Below are 19,602 nucleotides of genomic sequence, written 5' to 3'. Positions count from 1 at the left end.
GTGTATTATAGATGGTCTGGGTGGCCTTGAACATAGATATCAGCATCCGCAGTAATAATCTTTATGTCTGCAGGACAAGATTTCTAGACATTAAGTTACGTGGCCTTGAGAGAAGTGGTGGCCCCAGAGGGTGGTGCTAAGTGAGGTTGGGATGGCTTCACCTGGGCTGCTGCTCTTGTGCCACCACTCTGTGGCTGTGGGGACATTCATCTGTTTGATGAACATGTTTTACCGCTACAAAGCAGAGGTTTTGTGTGCAAGACAGAAAATATATACAAAACACCTTACATAGTGACCAAGACACTAGAGACCTGAAATAAAAGATCACTACATTAGGTAATAGATCCTAAGCTACCCAGCACACAGGGCTGACTCAGTGTCTAAAACTCACTACTTCTACTGGAACAGACTGTTGTTTGGTACCTCATTATAGGTTCTATGGGAGAAAAATCACATTAAGATGATTAATATTGCATAACTGTAATTTATCATCTGGATTTGGAAGCAAAAAGAAACAAAGCAAATTTGTAACATCCTGATCTTAGGGTTGCTCTGCCTAAGTGGTATGAGGAGGACCCATGGCTGGTGACTGCCCTAAGTGCCTGTGGATGTAAGGAACATAGCCACCTCTTAGAAACAGCAGGTTCCCTGGAGATGCTTGGACTGGTAATTTCAGATACAACACACACTCTCGTCAGTGGCCTAGAAGCTCAGAACACATTCTTATGTGTCATATGCTTTTCCCTGACACTGGGCTCATTACTCAGAAGCATTGGGGTTTATTGATGAGGTCACTCAGGTCTGGTTCTGTGCAGACCTCCATACATGGATGCTCAAGGTGACCTTGGACCAGAAGCATTTGGGAAACTTGAATGGATCCTGAGGTGCACACTCCTTCCTGGTCCCAGTCAAGCAGACCTCTGGGCACTTGGCCATGGTGAGAGTGCCTATGCAAGTCGTGGGGACCTTGAAGGACAGTCTCAGCTGTGACCAGCCACTGGGTCTCTTGTTTTATGAAGTGTGCACAGGCTGTTGAGCTCTTGGCTAGGAAAATTTTAGGGTTATTGGAGGGAAGGATTTACGGGCTCTACCGTTTTACCAGGAAATTGCAAACACCTCAGCACGTTTCTTTCCACCACAGGACATAAAAGGCAGCTGAATGGATGCTGACCAACTTGGTGCTGTGATCACAGACTCAAACACGACCCTGCTAGGGCTGTGGACAATGCACCAATGAGGGGTCTCTATTGCTTTCATCGGCTTAGAAGAGACAAGCAGCTTTTCTACTATTTGATTTGTTCTTTTGTTATCCTGAGCCTTTGGTTAAGGAGATGTCAGAGGGAACCGATTCTGCAGTGTGGGGACACACAGGGAATTTAGAAGACAAAATTCACTGAACAAACTCCATTGTGGACTTTGTTCTCTGGTAGTTAGATGAAGCAGAGGGAGGCGACTTCGGGGACATTCTAATATGACACAACTTCTGTTGGCAATACATGTGGCTAACTTCAAAAAGTGTGAGTTTGTATGGCTAGGGAAAAGTCAGCTTAATTAAATAAATACAGTTGCCTACACATGCGTTTTTCAGTTCCTGGAATCCAGCTGAGTCTGACTTTGAACATGACAGTATGGGTAATGGTGACTCGCTGATTTTTAGGGAGAAAAAGTTATGACATAACTCGTGGCTTAAGAAGAAAGGTCAGATAACTTTCTCAATAATTTGAAAAAAAATGATAAAATAAGCTTGAAGGAAGAGGTAGCTGCATTTGGGTAATTAACGTGCGTTAGCTGTGGCATTGTTCAGCATCTACACTTGCTCCCAGCCATCTTTGCAGCAAGGGCTGAGAAGTGTCAGTGAGATGGAGAAGGTAGTTCTGTGAAGCCGATCTTAGAGTTTGATCGGGAAGAAGAGTAAGTAATCAGAAGAGACGCATGGTGGGGTAGGCTTGCTGATAAAGGCAGAAGCAGCAGCAGGCCTGAGCCCAGTTCCAGGAGGTTGACGTCATCAGTGAAGGACGCTAACAGCACTTTGAACTGGAGGAACAATAGATGAGAGCACTTGAGGTGAGAAGGTGTGGGGTGTTAGAGAACTACATATTGCTTCTTCCCGCTGGTACCCAGCCTGGAGGGAAAGGTCAGCTGAGGAGGTCAGAGAGCAGCTGGCGGCAAGGATGAGGCATGCACAGCATGCTGAGGGGTCCGGGCTGTGTCTTACTGGTGGCGTCTAACAATAAGAGTATTATGCACTGAAGTATCACTGTGATCAAGTTTTCATTTTAAAGCATGGAGAAGTACGGAGTACAATATACGACCGCAAAGTGGACCAACCGGGGAAACTAAAATGAGACGTCAATTGTGCATGGCCAGAGAAGCCATGATGGTAAAAACCAAAAGCATTTGGAGACGTGATTAGGTTTACAAGTCAAAGAACAAACAGACAACATCAATTCCTTCATTTGCTGAACATTCTATGGAGTAAAAATAGCTGAACTAAATCTGCATGAAAACCCCTATATTCTCAAAGAAATAAAACTTATTCTGCCATCAAAATGGTCTCCTTGGCTATCTGTGCTTAGGCCTGTTGCTCTTCTAGAAAAATAAGATGCCCATGTCTCCTGAGAGCTTCGTGGGTTGTTAGAAATGCCATGTCATGGAGAAATATGGCCACTTTTCAGTATTTATAAAGGTTTCTTTTAAAACATTTATTTTTATTTCTTTCCCCGTGTGTGTGTGTGTGTGTGTGTGTGTGTGTGTGTGTGTGTGTGTGTTGATAAGTTTTAAGTCCCCGGTTGCTGGGTTCCCACTGCTGCCGCTGATGTAATAAGCCAATCAAACTAAATTAATAAATCCAGGTTTAATGAGCAAAGCAATCCTGGATGACCCTTGGGAAGGCAGGGGAAGAGTCACAGGGGAAGAGTCACAGAACGGTCACATGGCAAATATGGCTACCAGGCCTTAAATACCCTGGAGGCATGGTCTTGAGCAGCCCTAGGGAGGGGCTTGCTTTTGGTGGGCTTTGAGGAGGCGGGGGTCTGGAATGGAAGGGCAGCTCTAGGGGAGGGGCTGCTGTTTGGAGGGTTTTGAGGAGGTGGGTTTGGGGAGAAAGATGGGGGAGGGGAATTGAGTTGGACCTTCCACCAGAACATTCCAGACTCTTTGGGTATATGGGTGCCAGGGCCTGAGGCAGAGCTTCCACCAGAACATGAGTGAGTGTGTGTGTGTGTGTGTGTGTGTGTGTGTGTGTGTGTGTGTGTTTGTGAATCTATCTGTAGGTTTGTGCATGTAAGTGCAGTATCTTCAGAGGCCAGAAAAGGGTTTCAAATCTACATGCAGTTGTGGGCCACCTAACGGGGTGCTGGGAACCAAAATCAGGTCTTCTGAAAGAGCAGCATATGCTCTTAACCACAGAGACATCTGTCTGGTTCCATGACTGACTTGATGGCCAGCTGGGACTAACTGTGCAGGTGAAGAGTCCTGTGAAGTCCGTTTTGACAAAAAGGCTTAGACATATTAGAAAGACTCCTTAAGTTCTCAGAGGCATGTAAGCGCACCAAATATTGTAGGTGTGAGTGAAGTCCTGGGTGAATGAATGTATATTATTGATACAGGCTTAGCCATGTTAAGAACCATGCCTCAGATCTAGAAGAGTGTAAACCCTTCCCTGGATGGGGCTTAGAGGGACAGCAAAGTCTGCCTCAGATCCAAGTGAACAGGTTGACCCTGTGTGCATAAAATGTCCACCATAGCTTTCTCCCTTGAAAAGTTTGTGGCCTGACTGAAGAGGGTTGCTTCCAGACAGAGACTGTTCCCCTACAGACACTGCTCCTGGATAGACCCCTCCCCTTCAGACACTGCTCCCCCATAGACCCTGCTCCCCCTGCAGAGACTGCTTTCCCCAACAAAGATGGCTCCTCTACATGGACTCCTCTACCACAGAGACTGCTCCCCCACAGAGACTCCTTTCCCACAGAGACGACTCCCCCACAGAGTCTCCTCTCCCACAAAGACTGCTCCCACACAGAGACTGCTCTCTCAGAGTCTCCTCCCCTACAGAGAGTGCTCCCCCACAGAGACTGCTCCCCTACAGAGACTGCTCCCCCCCACAGAGAATCCTCTGTACAATCAGTTCTTCATTCCCTTGAGCATTCAAATTAGGTCAATCCTAGAGCCCTAAAGAGTACTGCAAATATCTCATCCCCACCCTATCCATGTTTAACAATGTAAAAATTACCCCGGTATCACCTCCAAGGTGGTTAGGATGGGGGCAGTGGAGGACATGGATCCCTAAGGTCTGACTCTTTCATTTCCCATGATATTATGATCAAGGTCTTCTCTCATGCCTTGAAACAAAGTAGGGCTGAATTGCCTTGGGAATCGAAACAGCTCTGACCTTCTGGTCTGTTCAGTTCAGCCTGGCAAGTCTCAACAATGACAACTTACATCCTAGTTTTAAGGTCTTTCATAGCAGAGTAAACATTTCAAGAAAAAAAAAAAAACCTGGCTGAAGATTCTAGTGCCCTTCCTCGGGGTTGCTCATGGTGTGAGCTGCTGAGTTAATTAACCATCAGACAAGTTGTTAAATCTAAAATCTTTTAGGTAATAACATCAAGCTTTTCCAATTTCCATGAATTCTGGAACTTATACCCATAAATTTGACATTTAATTTTACTTTCACTACAGGATATCACTCATTTAGCAAGTATCCGTTGAAACCCCACATTCTGCTCCACACTGAGCAGCGGGCTGTGGAAGCCACAAATGTGATGGAAAACATCCTTAGTCCTTGAACAGCTCACATTTGATCTGGGAAATAAAGTTATTCAAAAGAGAAAAGTGGAATAATAAAACAAAGAAGCGTATGATTAACTGCCGTGCGATGTGGGACTGGGAGGGAGAAAAGGTCATGATTATTCACTGTAGATGAGGGCATGGAGCCATTTTTCCAATTATGAAACAGTTTGGAGATTTCAAGGGAGAGGTGTTACCTCCGCCCAAACGGGACATCTCCTAGAGTTTTTTGTGCAGTACGGAGCAGTCTTAGCAGCATGGGAGCAGATAGCTGCCCACTCCAGGCCACAGGAAACATCTTCAGATCTTCAGCATCTGCATCCCTCCACCACTGCAGACACAGCTGCAGCCATTCACTCCCTCAATAAGTCTACAAAGGCGGTTTTAATTCCTGCCTTGTTATATCATCTCTACACTATCCTTAAATGTAGCCTTCCTGGATGTAGAGCTTTGGTCTTGCTCCTAACCTCTGGATAGATGATCATGAAACTCCCTAACCTAATACTGTGGAGACTCTGATCCAAATTTGAATTCTCATAAGAAATACTACACCATTTCAGCCACAATTGCATCAAGGAAGCTTTGACGAGGATGGGAACATGCAATGAGGTCAGGCCGTGTTTACAATGCTCACATGCCTTTATTCCTAATTTCATTAAGCCTGGGTTCCACTGCCTCGCTGGCCTATTCCTTTTGTACTTCTCCAGCCCTCCTTCCCACTGCTCTCCTAGCCTCTGGTAATGGAGGTTCTTTTCTATGCTGCACTGAGGTTAACCTTTTCAGTTGTGACCTGTGAGTAGGGTCCTGTGGTTCTTGTCTCTCTGTGCCTTGCTTATTTCACTTAACATAATGCTTCTGCTCTGTGTCTGTTGGCACAATGACAGGCTTTGATGTTTTCTTGTTTTCTATTGTGTGTACATGACACACTTTGATCCCCACTCATCCTGTACAGGCTGACTTTGGGATGCAGTGCTACAGTGAACTCAGGTACAGAGGCTTCTTCCACACACTGATGGATGCATGCCTGGCAGTGGGAGTGCTGGATCATGTGTGACAGCTCTGTGCTCAGTTTTCTGGGGCCACTGTGCTGTTTTCCAAGAGGCTGGATTTGCATCCTCACCAACTCTTACTGTCATTTTGATGACAGCCACTTCAATGCAGACAGGTGATACCTCCCTAAGGCTTCCACTTGATTTCCCTAGTGGTTTTTGATATTAAGTGTTTTTTTTTTTAAAGATTTATTCAGTTTTATTTTATGTGCATGAATGTTTTGTCTGCATGCATGTATATGTACTACTTATGTGCCTAGTGCCCACAGAGGCCCAAAGAAAGCATCTGATGTGCTGGAACTGGAGTTACAGACAGTTGTGAGCCACCATGTTGGTGCTCGGAACTGAACTTGGGTCCTCCATAAGAACAAGCCATTGCTCTTAACCATGGAAGCATCTCTCCAGCCTCTAAACATTTTTTTTTCATATACTAGTGGACCATTCTGATCAATCTAGGCCCATTACTTGTTTTAAATCAGATTATTTATATTTTTATTATTGAGTTCCTTATCTGTTCTGGATGTTTACTCCCTCTCAGATGTATAATTTGCGAGTGTTTTCCCCCATGCTGGAGGTTGTCTCTTCCAATCATAATTTTGTAACACTTGTGTGATGGCTCTTCCAAACTATGATTAGGGTCAGCATCATGGTCAGGATCAGGGTCAGGGTCTGTGTCAGGATCAGGGTCAAGGTCTGTGTCAGGGTCAGGGTCAGGGTCTGTGTCAGGATCAGGGCCAGGGTCAATGTCAGGGTCAAGGTCAGAGTCAGGGTTAGGGTCAAGGTCTGTGTCAGGGTCAGTGTCAGGGTCAATGTCAGGGTCAAGGTCAGAGTCAGGGTCAGGGCCTGTGTCAGGATCAGGGTCAGGGTCTGTGTCAGAGTCTGAGTCCAGGGTCAGGGTTAATATTAGGGTTAGAGCCAGGGTTAATAGTAGGGTTAAGGTCAAGGTTAAAGTTAGGGCTAGGGTTAAGGTTAGGATTAGGGCTAGAGTTCAATTAGGGTTAGTATTAGGGTCATGGTTGGGGTTAAGATTAGTGTTACTATTATGGTCTGGGTCAGGTTTCCCCAAATGGCCGTTGGTAAACACTTCGAATTCTCCAGCTTTTATGATTTGTGTTGAAGGCAGTGCTGTGGCTTCACTGATGTACTTAGCTTAGCTTCCCCTGAGAAACCTGTGTTCCATCAGCGTAGGTACGCTCTATGTCTCTTACTGCATCTTACAATTTTTAATGAATGAATTTTCTCTTAGGTTCTTCTCCTGTTGTCATGGCATGGCAGAGGTTAAAATTTGCACATTTTTTCCACTTCCTCTACAATCTCACAGTTATAAATTTGCTTTCATAGTCTTTAATCCTTTCAGAAAGATGGCTGGTAGCATGAGTGGGTTTCCTGAATCTTCAATAATTGAATCCTAACTCTCCCCTTTCCTTAACCATGATCCTGGCAGTGGCCTCCTCCATCCATTCAGGCCAATTGCCAAGAATCTGCCTTATTTACTTGAGTGCAAGTGGATATTAAAGTGATTTGGCCCCACATAGCTGCAAAGTATGACAGACATGTTACATTTGAAAGGGACCCTTGGTAAAGCTCATTAATCACCTGCTAAACTGCCTCCACCCTTATTCGAGAACACAGAAGGCAAGTTCCATCCCTGCAATATTAATTTCTTGGCTACTTTCATGGATTCAGGGCCCATGATAAATGTTTTTACAATGAATACCAAATTAACCCAAACTGATTAGCGTTTATAAGTTATTAATGTGATGTCACTTTGGTCTGGTCTTCTCTGCACACACAATGTTTCATTAACTACTTTCTTCTCACTGGAAAGATCAATCTTGCTCCCGTCACTGCATCTGTCAACTTCAGGACAATGCTCCCTGCCCCTTGTTAGCCTAGGCAGGCCCCAATAAGTGACAATGCCCTTGGGAAAGTTGCATCCAGGGCAGGGTGCCTCCATCACTCAGTTCCTTGTTGCTGTCTAGTGAGGCCATCAATCTGAAGAGACTCTTGGGGCCTAGTGGCATGGTTACCTGGGATTGGGCTTATATGACTCTTGGGGGCCAGATGACTATGGACCTCACTGGGGCTTGGTGTCATGGCTTGAGGGGATGGGTGAAATCGGTGGTGTGGCTGGGCGATATGGGTCGTGTAGCTCTTGGGGGCTGGTTGGCACAGTTTTCTGGGAGTTTGGTAACATGGCTCTTTAGGTGCTGGGTGGCATGGCTATTGGATACTGGAAGACATTAGCTATAGGAAGAGGAGCATCATTTGTCACCTGACAGTATCTTCCTAAAGGTACAGGTACCAACTGATGGGGAGCTAAAGACTCAGAAGAGGGCAAATTGGCATCATGTTTCCTGAACCCCAACCTTGCTCCCCTGACCTGAAGAAGGGCAGGACGTGCAGCCTGGGAGGGTCACCCACAATCCACTAATGTGTCACTGAGCCCATTGGACACCCACAGAGACATCTGCCGGCTAAACTGTTCTTCAAGGAAGCTGCCTCCCCTTCCAGACACCAAACTTCTCGTTGATAACACACACGTTGCTTCCTTCCCTCTCTATACCTCCTTAACGTGAATGTTATAGCATCAAGGCACACAGTGACTTTTAATAAAGAACTCAGTAAGTGCAGTGACTCTGTCCACTGTCAGGAGAACTCCTGCCCTGTGGATAGAGATGACAGTAGGGAGGAGCCCATTTCCAGGGGAGGAACCTGAGGCTCTGGGCAGGGGGGTAGGGAGTTGGCATCTTAAAGTCACGCTTTCACCTAACTACAAGAATCAAGATCTGAACCTGGCCTTTCTATTCTAAAGCTCTTCTTAGTAATGATTATTGCAAAAACAATAGTTTTCTTTTCCCTCTAGGGCTCAAATTTAGCCACGTCAATAGTTCAGACTGAGAGGTGGTCTGTGGTAAACCCTTGGAATTTCTAATGGGTCTTCTGGATTTAAAAGCCGCTTTCTTCTTGGTTCTTGGTGTTTCCCTCCCAGCTTGGCAGAGGCCTCCTGTCTGCCCTTGACCTGGGTATGCGTGATGGTTCAGGGCAGATGCAGCAGCCGCCAAACCCTTCTGTCTGCTCTTGGCCATACAAGAGGAGGCGAGGCGGGTGTCCCTTCTCCCTAGGCCCTGCTCTGCACCATGGCTGCAGGACAGATGCTCCATCCTCAGGGCTATAACCTCCCACACTATTACTCCATTCCACAGGCCATTCTGGTGTTTGGGGGGGCACCTCATCTCTGGTTGAGATGGCACTGTGCTAACATGGACTGTAATGGAATATTGTAACACTCTTTAAGGCACAGGCCTAAAGGCCACATGGTGAATCAGGGTGGGTGTGAAAAACTTTCAGGTCAGATTTTTCTGAACCCTTCACTGACTCCTGGAAAATGAGTCAACATACTGTCTGGAGGGTGAGGGATGGGCCTATGCATTAAAGAGAGGGACATAGCGAGTCCCTCTATTCCCTTCAGCTGTTGATTGGCATAAGGGACAAACAACCCGAGGATGGACTTGTCTGAAGAGCCACTACCACCTGGTCATGGCTCTGATGACATCTGTCACTAAGGAAGGGGAGGCCTCAAGTTGGGCCTGTGCAGAGTGGAGAATGTAGGTGGAGAAGGGGAGGGAGGAAAAGGGCTGAGACATCAGAGCACATGTGGGCAGGTGCCAGAGCCAGCCACGATTCCAGTGACCCAGCTGGGGCAGGAGGTCAGACCTCAGGGGGCAGCTGGGAGTTGCTGCTGAGCTGAACTGACCTGATGACGACTGGATCAAGCAGGCAGTTGTGAGGCCCAGAATTGGCAGCTTGTTCCCACAGTTGTGCCCTGGGTAGCAATGTTTCATTAAGACATCAGGATATAAGGGTCTTGGTTAAAAATGAAAAGGTCACACATACAGAGCAACTGTCCACTTCCTAAGCTCCTGTGTGGTGGTTTGAATGACAATGGTCCCCATAGGCTCATATGTTTGAATGCTTGGTCCACAGTTAGTGGAACTATTTGGGAAGGATTGGGAGGTGTGGCCTTGTTAGTGGCATTTCAAAAGCACATGCCATTCCCAATCAGTTCTCTTTCTCTCTGCCTTGTGCTTGTGCATCAGATATGAGCTCTCAGCTACTTCTCCAGCACTGTGCCCACTTGCCTACTACCATGATGGTCAGGAAGCTATAAGCAAGACCCCAATTAAATGTTTTCTTTTATAAGTTGCCTTGGTTGTAGTGTCTCTTTATAGCAATAGAACAGCAATTAAGACACATCACTATCATGGATGCTTTCCTGGAATGGATATATATAACAGTAGGTTGGGGACCATTTCAAGGGAGGAGAGACTGAGGGAGAGGGAACAGACACAGAGGCTGAGAGCCCATGAGTACTCATGAGATAAATGCTTTCTGCGAGAGGTAGAGGCCAGTGGGAAAAAAAGATCATCTTTCTCCCAAGTTCCCAGAACCCAACAGTGTCTAGAAGGGTTTGGAAAGAGAGCAAATGAGTTCATGAAAAAAATGACAGATGTGTACATTCGGCAAGGACTGGCCTCCATTGGTGGCCAACTGGCCAGCCTCAGCACTCATCAGCCACAGTGGCCCTTCCCCAGAGTTCTGGGGGAAGGGAGAATGCTTGGGAACACCGCACACTCTGCCTTGACATCCTACCAAGAGAGTTGCCATCCTAACCCTCCAAATACACAAACTGATCTGAGTGATGATTCCTGACTCCCTGGGCCCATGGCCTTTCCAGGAAAACTATTCTAAGGTCTAAACAGCCATACAGTCCGTGGAGTACTTCATCATCAAGTCTAGCTTAAATCCCCTGACTTCTTAGCTGTATTCTCCTGTTTTAGAACAGTCACCTGATGCTGCTAACACAGCCTCTCACGAGTAGGGAGGTTAAGAGCAAGCATCCTCCTCTTCTCAGATGGAAGTAAGACCTTTGAACTCCTTCCTTGAACACCCCACCCCCACGTGCTATGTTCACCTGCTTCTTGAGGTGTGCGGTCTCAGAGGCCCACTCCCACCACCCACAGCCTTCCTGGACAACTTCACCGATTGCTCTTCATTTTTCATATCTTGGGCTATTGAAGATTTCCCAGAGGCCTTATTAAATGCTCTTTTCAAAGCTGCTCATTTATCACTGTCGAGGTGGCAAGCCAACCTGAGAGGAGCCGTCTCTTGGTCTGTGATCTTGAGAGCTCTAGCAGAGTCCAGTCCTGAATCCTCAATGCTGTCTAATGTTGTGTACTGTCTCTGCAAAAATTTCCCATAATTCTTGAGTCCACAGGAAGAAAGCTCCCTCTCCACACCCTGCTCTAACCCTGACCCTCAGCTACTTCATGCATACTTCCAGAGCTCCTACACTGACCAGCTCAAGACAGAAAGCAGCCTGGACTCCAGCTGTTCATTCGAAGAAAAAGGAAGCCACTGCCTTGCCTCTAGGCTGTCTGCTTTGATTAAATGGCTCTGGCAAAGCAAAATCCAGGGCAGCAAAAAGCTATTTCTATGCCAGTTGATTTGATCAGTGCAGGGAGCATGGATGCAACCTCACAAATGGGAGGTGGGGCCTCCAGAGCATCAGAGCTCTCCAGAGAAATTCTGGGCTCCTCCGTCAGGCAGAGGTTCATCTGAAGAGGAGACAAGGAAGATGGACACTTGTGAAATTCCACACTTGCCATAACTCTGCCTGGGTACCATAGGGTCTCTGTGAGCCCTGATTAATTTGGCCAAATTTATTTCCCTACATCTTCAGCTTTGGCAACGTTTTTTTCGGAAGAACGTGGCTCCCTGTTGTGAGCAAACTGTAACACTAATGCAGCAAATGGGAGCTGGTGTAGCAGAATGAGGGATCCCTAGGGGAGATGTCTCCCTTGCCTCCATTTATTCCTCTCCTCTCCTCTCCTCTCCTCTCCTCTCCTCTCCTCTCCTCTCCTCTCCTCCTCCTCTTCTTCTTCCCCCCTCTCTAAGACGGGTCTTACACGGTAGCCCAAACTGGGTTGGAGCTTATTTGCGGCCAGGCTGGCTTCTACAATCCTGCCTCAGCCTTCTGAATTTCTGAATACTAGGATTATAGGTGTGAGCTATCTTGCCTGGCGTCTCCCTGTGCTGTGATGGGGCACAAGACCCTGACCATCTACTCAGGTACACTCATTCTGGACCACAGGATCTAGAAGTCCTGTACAGCTGACTCCAAGTGAGAGCTGTCTATCAGAGGCACACAGAGATAGGTTGAAGATGAGCAGAAAGACTGGTCATATTCCTAGGAGTTGCAAGGCTCCATACCATAAGCATAACTCAGCACCCTGAATGGCGGGGCTGTGGGGTTCTGAAAGCTCCTTGGTGGAGCTGACTGCAGCTGTGTTCTCTGTTCCCCAAGGAGATTCAGTCATTGCGGCATGACTCGCGATCATTAGAGCAGATTTACTGCAGGGAGCAATATTTACCTTTAAAAATAAAACGGCGAGGAGGGATTTGTTGCCTGTCACTTAATAGATTAATGTTCACAAGGCTCCTGATTGCAGCTTTCCTTTGCAGACATACAGCTCGGGGACTGACTGCACTCACAGTGGTGGCCCTGGGGTGAGGGTTCTCTCAGGTGAGGACACCCAGTGGGTCAGGATAATCTTCCTAGGTTTGGAAGTTTTACCATAACATGATCATACGTGTTCATTTCTACACTGTCCACAACTGTGTTTGTGTTAAACAGTAAGAAAGAAGCAGTTGGAGCAGAAACCACAGGCCTGCCTGCATGGCCCCAAGCAGCTGCCATTACAGGACTTTGCTGATTTCCAACATATAGGACTCATTCCCCACCCTGGGTTAGAGTGCTTCTTAGAGTCAGTACACAGACCTACAGTAAGGATTTCTGAGTTAATGTAGGTTTAAACTCAAGGATTCAAGGGGCCTGTTTGTTCCCACTCTAAACCCAAGTGTCAGCAATGAAAACTGGACACCAAGTTCCTTGAAACAGAAAGGGAGTACTATTCCCTCACTGTGAGTGCTGAACACACAGTCCTAGGTCCCAGCTAGTTACCACCCTCTGATTAGTCTATGCTTAATGCTTGGGACCACACACAGATACTAAAGAGCTAATTAGGCAATCGTTTATGCATTCAGTTTTTCCAACACCAGTAAATACTTACTGAGCACCAGGCACTCTTTGCTTTATACTTTTATGCTTAGATGGCGAGGAGAGACCTAGCTACACCCTACAAGGCACTGTATATGACACAAAAAAAATTCCCACAGTGAAATGTGGGACTGGCCTTACAGAGGGTTCCTGACAGAGCATCTGCACTGGAAAAGTCATATCAGGGAAGCTGTTGCCATCAGGTTGACACCTGCTCTGTTTGTTGTTAGTTACTCTTTAAGAGGTCAAGCAAGGTCATGTTTGTCATCCTCTGGCTTCACTCCTGTGCAATGGCTTTGGACAGGAAAGGGACTGACCTAATGAGAAGCTGGAAGCATCATCTACAGACTCATCTTCCTCCAAATGCCACTGGATGGAGTTCTGGAGTGTGAGCATGGTCTCCTCCACTATCGGAGGGCCTGGGTGTGAACTTAGCAGGGTGCACGTCCAGAGGCTTATTGCTAACCATGGCTTGATAAGGAGCAGGTGGCATGTCAGGCACACAGAGACCTCGGTAAGAAACCATGAGCTGCTGTCCTTTTCTTAGCAACAGAAAAGAGACCACTCTGCAAGGATGCAGCTTCTCAGTTCCCTCCTCCTCCCCCACTGCTGTGGCTGGGCCTGGGTGCCAGGCTGGGCATGCTGGGCTGTGGACCAGCCAGTAGGGAGTGCACTGGCCACTTCTACTGAAGGTTTAAAAATTTTTAAATTTTTAAAAACTTGTTTTTAAAGATTTTACTTGTGTGTGTGTGTGTGTGTGTGTGTGTGTGTGTGTGTGTGTGTGCCACATGCATAGGTGCCTGTGGAGCCCAGAAAAGGTGTCAGGTCCCCTGGAGCTGGAGTGACCAGCAGGTGTGAGCCGTCTGACATGGGTGCTAGGAACCAGACTCAGGTCCTCTGGAAGAGCAACAAGTGCTCGTAACTGCTGAGCCATCTCTTCAGCCACACTGATTAGTCAGCTTTAAGGCTGCAGCAGCAGGACACTTCTCAGGCTCCAGGACAAAGCTGCAGGTGCTTTCTGTGACAGCACTGAGGGATTGTCACCCTCCACCCCGGGGACCCCTTTCAATGGCTCTTCCCAGTGCTACGTTGATTTTGGCCAGTTAGGCCCACTGAAATCTCCATTTGGCTAGACATTTGCGGAATAAGAGTCTTCTGAGGCCCAGTGCTTCTGCTCTTCTGAATTAACTCAAGACTATGGGACTGAGGTGCAACCAAGGACGTAGCTGCAACCAGATGGGAGACAAAGTGGTGACTGAGACACAGCCACCAAGCTGTGAGATCTGAACACCAGAGGGGCTGTGCAGGGAGACCCTGCCTCTTGAAATGAAGCTAAACGGGACTCATAGCGGTTACCTGGTCACCTGGGTGTGACACCTGTCATGCTGGGGCCATGACATACACATTCTTCTCTTAGTTATTCAGCTCATCCCCACCATGGACTCACAGCCACGAGTGGCCATGGTCAGCTAGGGATGGGTACATTCACACCAAGGCCTTTTCCACTACACTGTCTCTGGTAGTTACCACTGATGAGCAACTTGACAGGACCAAGAACCACCAGGAAACCACACCCCTGGTGTGTCTATAGGGCATTCCTAGATCAGGTTAATTGAAATGGAGAGACCCATCTTGAATGTTAGTGGCTCCTTTCCATGAGCTGGGGTCCCAGACTGAGTGAAAAGGAGAAAGTGAGCTGAACTTCAGTGTTCATCTCCCTCTGCTTCCTTGCAGAGGATGCAATGTGACCAGTTGCCTTGTGCTGCTGGAGCCATGCCTTCCCCATCATGATGGACAGGACTTCCGTACTGTGAACTGTGATAAAGTCCTCCTTCTTTGAATTGCTTTGTCAGGTATTTTGTAACAACAATAAGGAAAGTAACCAATACACTATCCTTGCCATTCACAGGACTTTAAACATCTCGGTTTGGGGTCCATGAAGACCTTTGATGTCAAACTGTCAAGGCTATGTGAGCTCTGGAAGCTTCCCCATGCTGACACAGCTCACTGGGGCATGCCTTCATAATGATTAACATGTCCACTTTCTCCATAAACTTCCAGGGATGAGTGTGACTTTTCAGAACAGTGTATAGCAATGTGCAGCACACTGATGATTCCCGTGCAGTCCTCTGAGAAACTTCATTCATGCACATGGTTACAGGGGCCACCACTCTAGGCACACTGGATATGAGAACTAAGAATGCATTATGGTTTGGGTATACTCTGGTCCCTGAGACGCATGTGCTGAGAGCTTGGTCCCCAGGCAGTGGCACCATTGAGGGATGATTGGCTCACAAGGATGCTGATATCATTCATGGGATAATCCATCAACAAATTCATAGCCAGATACATCAAATAGTAGGTGTAGGTTGGTTGGAGGAACTATAGGCATGCCACTGAAGAGTGTATTTCACCAGTGTGCTACCTCCCACACCACAAACTCCCACAGGAATGCTTTTCAGCTCCCATAAGGTGAACAGTTCTGCTTGACCACACACCATGGTGTTCTGCTTCCTCATGAGCCCAGAAATGAAGGAGCCAGCCAACCATGGACTGACACTTTTGAAACCCTGAGCCCAGAGGAACTCATTCCTGGTTAAGTTGTTTTTCCAGGTGCTTTGTCACAGGAAAGGAAACTTATTGAGTGCAATAAAACATTCCATTTGTGTGTGTGCATGTGTGTGGTGGCTGTGTTTGTCTGTACACACACGGGGAGGTCAGAGGTTGAGGTTAGGTGTCTTCTTCTGCCACTCTCTAAATTTTCTTTTTTTGCTGAACCTAGAGCACTGCATTTCAGCTAGACTGGCTAGCCCAGGAGTCCCCATGGTCTGCCTGCTACCATGCCCAGTGCTGGGATTATAGACGTACATTACTACACTTGGCTTTTCTGAAGGTTTGGCAATCCAAATTCAGTTCCTCATGTTTGGATAGCAAGTACTTTATACTCTAAGCCATCTCTCCAGCCCACCATGGTCCATTTTTTTTTTCAAATGAGAATTCTCTATCTGAAAAGAAACAATGATTTTATATAATCAGATACTTTGGTGCATTTATAGAAAACTCAACCACCACATACACATACACATATATACACACATCAAATGTGTTCAGTAATAAACAGTTTAGAAAACACAAACTTAGTAAAAATCAAAATACGGCTGCTGAACCCGGCTTGCTTACCAGCTGCTGGCCTTTCGGGCCCCACCCCGCATACTGAAGCTTTGCATTGCTGACTTCTGGTGGGTCCAGACTCTGAGGGTCCCTGAGGAAACAGACAGACAAACAGAAACAAAGCACAATGTTGGGAACCGAGAAGATACTGTGTCTCCACTTATCCTCTGATGGAGTCTTCCTCTTTTCCTGTCTCTCAGTTACTGAACAATACGTCTCACTCAGCTTCCACCGGATTTCTGCAGACGTACATAATTTATGTGAAGCTGAAATGCGTCCACTGCTACTTAATCCAAATGGTAAATATTCATCAGGAGAAAACATGCAGAGGACTATATAGATCAATTTTTAAAATGTCTAGGGCAGTTCAGATGAAACAAAACCCACAGCCAAGCAGCAATAAATCCCACACCCGATGTCTTCATCATTGGCTGTCCTCGTAGATAATTCTTTTCTAAGTATGAAGCCAGGTCATCCTGACCTTCGAAAGCCAGTGGCCTCAGAATGAATTGTATTCTCTCACACACACAGAGATTGAGAAAGGGAGAGGATTCGGGAGAGGGAGAGAGGGAGAAGAATTGAAAGATATTTTTCCTTTTCAACATTTCTTACATTTTTCATTCCTTTTTATTTTGTAAAAATTTCAGTTGTGTCTACATGGGAGCCGGTTTGTAATATACACGTGTGAACTGTGTATGCATGTATGCATGCTCATGTGTGTGTGTGCATGCATGCATGTACATGTGGGAGCCAAAGGTTGATGTTGGATGTCTTTCTCAAGCACTCTACACCCTAATGTTTGAGTCAGGGTCTCTCACGAAGCCTGAAGCTTGTCAATCTGGCTAGCCTGGCTGGCCCATAACCTCTCGGGAACCTGCCTTCCCAGTGCCGGGATTGCAAGTATGTGCACTTAGTTTTCAAATGGGTGCTGGGTATACAAACTCCTTATGCTGTCACAGCAGCATTTTACCGACTGAGCCGTCTCCCAAGCCCCACATTTTTCGTTCTTAATTTACAGATATGGAAAATACATTGACAACGAAATACTGTCTGTATATTCAAATGTCCTAATAAATAAAAGCCATGATAAAACACTATGAAAACTCCACAGGTAGAAAGGACGGTCTTCACATTGTTTTGAGAGTACCACCCCACCTGCAGAATGGCATCTGCATTCTCGGGGAGCAGGATGGTTAGGGGAGCACCTGTCCTGATGTCATAGTTCCTGCACTGAAAACAGAGCCATGAAAGTGTTTGCTCAGGAATAAGGGGAGAATGGGAGAGTCATCACCTGTCTTTGGGAAAGGAAGGCACTGCGTTTTAGGGTCTCACAAAGGGGAGGGAGCAAGAGGGAAGAAATGTGAACCAGGCCTTTCAGTGACCAGGGTTTCAAACACAGAAAATTCTAGAGTAATTTGAGCCACACTGCCAGAATCAAGGCAGACAAGCAAAACCAGGAGGAAACAGAGGAGGAGAAGATGGGGAGGCGAGATTCCCCATCGCCTCAGCGGAGTTTGAAGACAGGTGACAGGGGTCAGACATGGGGGAGGCAGATGGGACAACAGTCTTCAGGGAAGTACAGAAGCTAGGAAACATGGGGGGTCTGGACATTGCAGATCACAGACAGGTTCTTAATAAACTCCAGACTCACCCCCTGCCGCTCCGTGTGTGTGTGTGTGTGTGTGTGTGTGTGTGTGTGTGTGTGTGTGTGGTGTGTACATGCACGTGCACACGCATGTGTCTGCAGAAGCCAGAGGAGGGCGTTGGATCCCCTAGAGTTGGAGTTACCAGAAGCTGTGAGCTTCCCTAGATGGGTGCTGAGAACCATACTCTGGTCCTTTGAAGAGGAGCCTGTGCTCTTAACTGCTTTGACTGCTAAGACGGCTCACCAGCCCAGAGAGTAGGTTTTAAAAGTTATATCATTAAAAAAAAGGCCATGTGAGGTGATGGGCATGCTAGTGAGCATGAGTTATCAGTCTGTAGTGTGCTGACAAATCAAAAAACTGTCTGAATGTCTTAAAATACATATTTATTGTTGGTTAGTTTAACCCTTTTGTCCCCTTTAAAAAGAACAAAGTTTTCCATAAACTACGATAGAGTGATTTGTGATGGTTGACAAAAATCTCAGAGGGGCATGTGCAGTCTTCTAGCTGTAATTCTTACAGGGATTTAAAGAACATATGCAGGCATGAAGGCCTTTATAAAAAAGAAGCAAATAATCTGAAGCCAGTTAGGTTGGTCAGCTAGCTACAAGATTGGGTGGGACAGGTAGAGAGAAGAAGGGTGAGGGAGGGTAGCATTTCTCAGAGCCCATACTTTTGTATCAAATCAACTGAGACACAGGTACCCCCTCAGGAAGTGGGGGCATGGCCTTCTTCATCTAAAAATGGTGTGAAAGCCAAGAGGAATGATGGGTACTAAGTCAACAGTACTCCAAAGATACAGGTCTCTCCTCTTTCCTACCTAGCAAGTCTCTTAACATCTCATACACTTAACCCAATGATTCCAAGATCCCCCAAATGAGCTGCCTGCTGGGGTAGCAGCCATCCATCCAGGGTGTCCTCACAGGGAGAAAGGCAGGAAGTGGTGGGATTCCCTCACTAACAGCACAGAGCTTGGGCTGATAGAGCAACTCAGGCCAACTACTTTTTCCCACGTGTGAATTGGTAATATTAATGCTCGCCTTGTTGGGTAACATCCAGTAGTGCACTGCACACAGAGATGGGCAGCACAGGGCTCCCGCAGCCATGTTCCTCAGATGCCAGCTTCATCCTTGATAAACTGACAGGTAATTAATTTGGCCACACATTATAATGCATGTGTGTGTCCTCAGCTTTTCATTTAATTAGTTGGGCCAGTGGGTTGAGTACCGATAAAGTGTTATTGTAATGGCTATCTATATGAAAGTTGTTTAAAACAGCCAATCATTTATCAGACATAAGACAAGTTTGCTCTCTGGGACTCAGCAGTGAAAGCAAACTGGTGACTCCCTAAGGGTACAGGTGGCAGGAAACCGGGCTTGAGGTCACCACCCCATCACCTATGCTTGCTATATTGAAGTAAATCTCTATTTTCACACTGGGATCCCATGGCATCAGATTGTTGTGCTTTCTAGTTAAAAGAAGGCTTCAGGGTGACCCACTATATGTCCTTGCTTAGTGAATATTCTGCAGTTTCTCATCATCTATCCAGGCCCCTACACAGTGATGGTACTTAGAGAGTCCTGCCCAGCCTTGCAAACACAAAGTTTCCATTGAATCTGCCTCATGCACACACACATGATGGAGAACCACTGGAGAGTTGCATGAAAACCGTGTGTGTGTGTGTGTGTGTGTGTGTGTGTGTGTGTGTGTGTGTGTGACTCAGTTGACCACTGACCACTGTGGTGTCATAGCATTCTGGTGAGTCCTGGATTCTCAATTTCATTTCATGCCTTCATCTCTGTTTCTGTTTCCTCTGTGTGGGGCAGGCAGA

The 19,602-nt window shown here is 46.6% G+C and overlaps 1 protein-coding gene across 2 annotated transcripts in view; it reads right to left on the bottom strand.

Annotated features, from left to right (window-relative positions):
• The window catches only part of Dpp6 (dipeptidyl peptidase like 6), a 656,578-nt gene that overhangs the window by 152,968 nt on the left and 484,008 nt on the right, over positions 1-19,602 (bottom strand). For both annotated transcript variants that reach the window (XM_059257772.1, XM_059257773.1), the window contains exon 7: positions 16,138-16,219. In XM_059257772.1, the coding sequence (XP_059113755.1) occupies positions 16,138-16,219 (82 nt within the window). The remainder of the gene's footprint in view (positions 1-16,137; positions 16,220-19,602) is intronic.

Source organism: Peromyscus eremicus, chromosome 3 (genome assembly GCF_949786415.1).
Source record: "Peromyscus eremicus chromosome 3, PerEre_H2_v1, whole genome shotgun sequence".
NCBI lineage: Eukaryota > Metazoa > Chordata > Mammalia > Rodentia > Cricetidae > Peromyscus > Peromyscus eremicus.
Note: the sequence above shows the minus strand (reverse complement) of the source record. Positions and strands in the feature narration are given on the sequence as shown.